General features: G+C 53.2%; 1 protein-coding gene across 1 annotated transcript in view; it reads right to left on the reverse strand.

The window, feature by feature from the left end:
* The window catches only part of appa (amyloid beta (A4) precursor protein a), a gene marked incomplete at its 5' end in the record, with an annotated part of 35,729 nt that extends 30,459 nt beyond the window's left edge, over positions 1 to 5,270 (reverse strand). The window contains one exon of the mRNA XM_084460449.1: positions 5,211 to 5,270. Within this exon, the coding sequence (XP_084316575.1) occupies positions 5,211 to 5,270 (60 nt within the window). The remainder of the gene's footprint in view (positions 1 to 5,210) is intronic.
* Between the last annotated feature and the right edge of the window lie 246 nt (positions 5,271 to 5,516).

Below are 5,516 nucleotides of genomic sequence, written 5' to 3' on the forward strand. Positions count from 1 at the left end.
AGAGAGAGAGAGAGAGAGAGGGACAGGGGGAGCGAGGAGAGAGATAAATAAAGGACAGCCAGGAGGGGGTCACCTAAAGAAAAGAAAGGGAGTGAAAGGAGAGGTGCACTGTCTGAGGACAACAACAACAACCTTGACAGCATGACAACAACCGTGACAGCATGACAACAACCGTGACAGCATGACAACAACCGTGACAGCATGACAAACAGTTCATGACAACGCTATAAAAGGGGCAGAAATTCCTATCTGGCAGGCGGACACACACACAAGAACAAACATGAAAAGGACACAAAATGGACGTCCATTGGCGTTGGAGGGGGGGGGGGGGGATAACCGGGAGAACACAAGCCGATCCATGGCTGCGGCTGGGTGATGGTGTGGTGATAGTTGGGAGGTGGTGTGGTGCTAGTTAGGAGGTGGCGTGGTGCTAGTTGTGTAGTAGGATGGTGGCGTGGTGCTAGTTGGGTAGTTCGGTGATGGTGTGGTGCTAGTTGGGTAGTTGGGTAGTTGGGTGGTGGTGTGGTGCTAGTTGGGTAGTTGGGTGGTGGTGTGGTGCTAGTTGGGTAGTTGTGTGGTGGTGTGGTGCTAGTTGTGTGGTGGCGTGGTGCTAGTTGTGTAGTTGTGTAGTAGGATGGTGGCGTGGTGCTAGTTGGGTAGTTGGGTGGTGGTGTGGTGCTAGTTGGGTAGTTCGGTGATGGTGTGGTGCTAGTTGGGTAGTTGGGTAGTTGGATGGTGGCGTGGTGCTAGTTGGGTAGTTGGGTGGTGGTGTGGTGCTAGTTGGGTAGTTGGGTGGTGGCGTGGTGCTAGTTGGGTAGTTGTGTAGTTGGGTAGTTGGGTAGTTGGGAGGTGGTGTGGTGCTAGTTGGGTAGTTGGGTGGTGGCGTGGTGCTAGTTGGGTAGTTGTGTAGTTGGGTAGTTGGGTGGTGGTGTGGTGCTAGTTGGGTAGTTGGATGGTGGCGTGGTGCTAGTTGGGTAGTTGGGTGGTGGTGTGGTGCTAGTTGGGTAGTTGGGTGGTGGCGTGGTGCTAGTTGGGTAGTTGTGTAGTTGGGTAGTTGGGTAGTTGGGAGGTGGTGTGGTGCTAGTTGGGTAGTTGGGTGGTGGCGTGGTGCTAGTTGGGTAGTTGTGTAGTTGGGTAGTTGTGTGGTGGCGTGGTGCTAGTTGGGTAGTTGTGTAGTTGGGTAGTTGTGTGGTGGCGTGGTGCTAGTTGGGTAGTTGTGTGGTGGCGTGGTGCTAGTTGGGTAGTTGGGTGGTGGTGTGGTGCTAGTTGGGTAGTTGGGTGGTGGCGTGGTGCTAGTTGGGTAGTTGGGTGGTGGTGTGGTGCTAGTTGGGTAGTTGGGTGGTGGCGTGGTGCTAGTTGGGTAGTTGTGTAGTTGGGTAGTTGTGTGGTGGCGTGGTGCTAGTTGGGTAGTTGTGTGGTGGCGTGGTGCTAGTTGGGTAGTTGGGTGGTGGTGTGGTGCTAGTTGGGTAGTTGGGTGGTGGCGTGGTGCTAGTTGGGTAGTTGGGTAGTTGGGTAGTTGGGTGGAGGCGTGGTGCTAGTTGGGTAGTTGGGAGGTGGTGTGGTGCTAGTTGGGTAGTTGGGTGGTGGCGTGGTGCTAGTTGGGTAGTTGTGTAGTTGGGTAGTTGTGTGGTGGCGTGGTGCTAGTTGGGAGGTGGCGTTGTGCTAGTTGGGTAGTTGGGTGGTGGCGTGGTGCTAGTTGGGTAGTTGGGTGGTGGCGTGGTGCTAGTTGGGTAGTTGGGTGGTGGCGTGGTGCTAGTTGGGTAGTTGGGTGGTTGGGTAGTTGTGTGGTGGCGTGGTGCTAGTTGGGTAGTTGGGTGGTTGGGTAGTTGTGTGGTGGCGTGGTGCTAGTTGGGTAGTTGGGTGATGGCGTGGTGCTAGTTGGGTAGTTGGGTGGTGGCGTGGTGCTAGTTGGGTAGTTGGGTGGTGGCGTGGTGCTAGTTGGGTAGTTGGGTGGTGGCGTGGTGCTAGTTGGGTAGTTGGGTGGAGGCGTGGTGCTAGTTGGGTAGTTGGGTGGTGGCGTGGTGCTAGTTGGGTAGTTGGGTAGTGGTGTGGTGCTAGTTGGGTAGTTGGGTAGTTGTGTGGTGGCGTGGTGCTAGTTGGGTAGTTGGGTGGTGGCGTGGTGCTAGTTGGGTAGTTGGGTAGTTGGATGGTGGCGTGGTGCTAGTTGTGTAGTTGGGTAGTTGTGTGGTGGCGTGGTGCTAGTTGTGTAGTTGGGTGGTGGCGTGGTGCTAGTTGGGTAGTTGGGTGGTGGCGTGGTGCTAGTTGGGTAGTTGGGTGGAGGCGTGGTGCTAGTTGGGTAGTTGGGTAGTTGTGTAGTTGTGTAGTAGGATGGTGGTGTGGTGCTAGTTGAGTAGTTGGGTGGTGGCGTGGTGCTAGTTGGGTAGTTGGGTAGTGGTGTGGTGCTAGTTGGGTAGTTGGGTGGAGGCGTGGTGCTAGTTGGGTAGTTGGGTGGCAGCGTGGTGCTAGTTGTGTAGTTGTGTAGTTGTGTAGTAGGATGGCGGCGTGGTGTAATTGTGTGGCGGCGCTCGGGAGAGCAGCGCTTCAGAGACGGGACTGCAGCAGAGCGAGCGGAGGTGGAGCGCCGTGCCAAGACCGGAGACAAACGGCCGCATCAACAGGCAGGATTTGCGCTAATGGTGTGGAGGAGGAGGAGGAGGAGGAAGAGGAGGAGGAGGAGGAGGAGGAAGAGGCCGGATGACTGCGGGACTTTGACGGACGGGCTTCCCTGGTCCTCACTGATTTCCCGAGGAGGTTGAGAAATGCACAAAGGCCGGAATTCAAGCTCCGCCGATCAACACCAGCGCTAATGGAGAGGGTGTATTAACAAGAGAGCCTATAATGTATAGAACACAAGGTTCATTTCTACCCCCCAACACACACACACACACACACACACACACACACACACTGCGTGTGTAAATGGATGATTGATTGTTGATTGAACAATTTACCCTGGAAGATGGTTTGTTTGGGATTTATCTGATTGGTGTTGGGAGATACACAACACATCGTGAGTCAGAAGTCAGCTACAATCTGATGTAGGCCTCTTCACAGTCAAACAGGAATCTGTAGGCTATTCAATCAGGAGCCGCATAGCCTTCCAACTCTAACTGAGGTTAGTAAAAATGAGAAGACGTCAAAGGCAGACCGTGGAAAGCCGATAGCGCAGGGACGTTACAGGCCGAACCTGCAGTGCTACGCGAGGCTGTCTCTGGGAGTGAATAATGTTCATTGTGTGCGTGGTGTTGGTGAAGCCTAGCCTACAGACTGTCTCTGGGGGTGAATAATGGTCATTGTGTGCGTGGTGTTGGTGTAGACTAGCCTACAGACTGTCTCTGGGGGTGAATAATGGTCATTGTGTGTGTGGTGTTGGTGTAGCCTAGCCTACAGACTCATTGTGTGCGTGGTGTTGGTGAAGCCTAGCCTACAGACTGTCTCTGGGAGTGAATAGTGGTCATTGTGTGCGTGGTGTTCGTGAAGCCTAGCCTACAGACTGTCTCTGGGGGTGAATAATGGTCATTGTGTGCGTGGTGTTGGTGAAGCCTAGCCTACAGACCGTCTCTGGGGGTGAATAATGGTCATTGTGTGCGTGGTGTTGGTGAAGCCTAGCCTACAGACCGTCTCTGGGGGTGAATAATGGTCATTGTGTGCGTGGTGTTGGTGAAGCCTAGCCTACAGACTGTCTCTGGGAGTGAATAATGGTCATTGTGTGCGTGGTGTTGGTATGTGAGTGGTGTTGGTGTGTGAGGGGTGTTGGTGAAGCCTAGCCTACAGACCACAGACTCGCCGCTCCGCCAACATTTGTTCCTAAAACAACCGCAGTTCCACCAGACAAACCTGGAGAACCGCAACAGCGGCTCGTATAGCAACTAAACATGGCTCTGTAGCCTCGTATAGCAACTAAACATGGCTCAGTAGCCTGCAGACCACTACACACACACACACACACACACACACACACACACACACACACACACACACACACGCACACACACACACACACACACGCACACGCAAACACGCACACGGCCCGGCACCCCGAGATGGATGATCATGAGACACATCCCTGCACTCAGGTCCGGGTTTCTATCAGCAGAGCCTCCCTGAAGGGTAGAAAGTGTAAATGGTTGACATGTGGAAGGGAAGCAGACGGGCAAGGCTGTTTAAATGGCCGAGCAGTGGTCTGTTCTCGGGTGGTTCCTGTGTCCAGACCAGACCAGGCAGGAATGCTGCAGTAGCCGCCATCTTACTCTCTCTCTCATTCTCTGATCCCAACATGTTGACGAGGAGAAAATGTCCAACAACCGTTAGTCTCACTGGCTCTGCGCACAGTTCCCGGAGAGAACAGGCTTATTCGTTTGCTCCCCTCTAAATGTATTTCATTTCACGTATTTCTTGGGATAATCTGTATAGATTTCACCTCCAAACACGCCCACCCCAGTGTTACCCCCAGTGTTACCCCCCAGTGTTACCCCCCAAGATAGACGGAAAGGACAATATCAGCCCCCACTGAAACCGCAGCTCACCTGTTCTACATTTGGTTTTTCTCAATGGACACCAGCCCTCATATTCATGTGAATGTGTATAAAGCTATTATCACACACGACACGAAATCAAGACAGTTTGATGCAGCGAATTTTTGTTATATTGGTTAATAGATTCGAGTGTGGCAATTATTTGGAATAGGCAATCTAATCAAACTGTGCATTATTCACTTTCTCTTAAGACCGGACATGTAGCACATTCATACAGATGATGAATCTAGCTGTGAAATACTAGCGGGACAAAGACGAGCAACATGGGATTCACAAGATAAAAACAAGGCAACGTATTCGCTCCATCTAGACTACTATTTACTACTGAACTTTGCAAAACATAAACTATAGACTATCTATTAATTAAAACACGAACAATATGCACCCCAGCATGCTGACTGTCGGGTTTCATCATGTTCTATTCATGCGTAATGAAGCCCCGTGGGTTGGAATGGTTCCACTGTTCTAGAGAGCAGCACCGGGAGAGAGCAGCCATGTCCAGGCGCAGAGAGCAGCCATGTCCAGGCGCAGAGAGCAGCCATGTCCAGGCGCAGAGAGCAGCCATGTCCAGGCGCAGAGAGCAGCCATGTCCAGGCGCAGAGAGCAGCCATGTCCAGGCGCAGTCTACCCAGGCGCAGTCTACCTCTCCTATCCCGCAGATCTCTCCTTCCTTACCTCGACTGCCAGCGCCGAGCTGACCACCAGCAGCAGTACCCAGGTCACCCGGTCCCCCATGCCGTCTTCTGGTCACAACGCGTCCAAGCTGCGACGTGACGGGGTTTATTTGCTGTATCCGTGGGTGAATGTAGGCGGCGTGTCTCTGTGTGATGGAGGATACCGAGGCTGCTCTACTATCACCTGACCGCAGAGAGGAATGAGGGGGTATGGAGGGCGGGGGGGAGGAGGCGGTAATGGTACCGTCCTCTCTCTCTCCCTCATTCTCTCTCTCTCTCCCTCTCTCTCTCTCTCTCCCCCCACCCT

Source organism: Borostomias antarcticus, assembly GCF_949987555.1.
Source record: "Borostomias antarcticus genome assembly, chromosome: 32".
NCBI lineage: Eukaryota > Metazoa > Chordata > Actinopteri > Stomiiformes > Stomiidae > Borostomias > Borostomias antarcticus.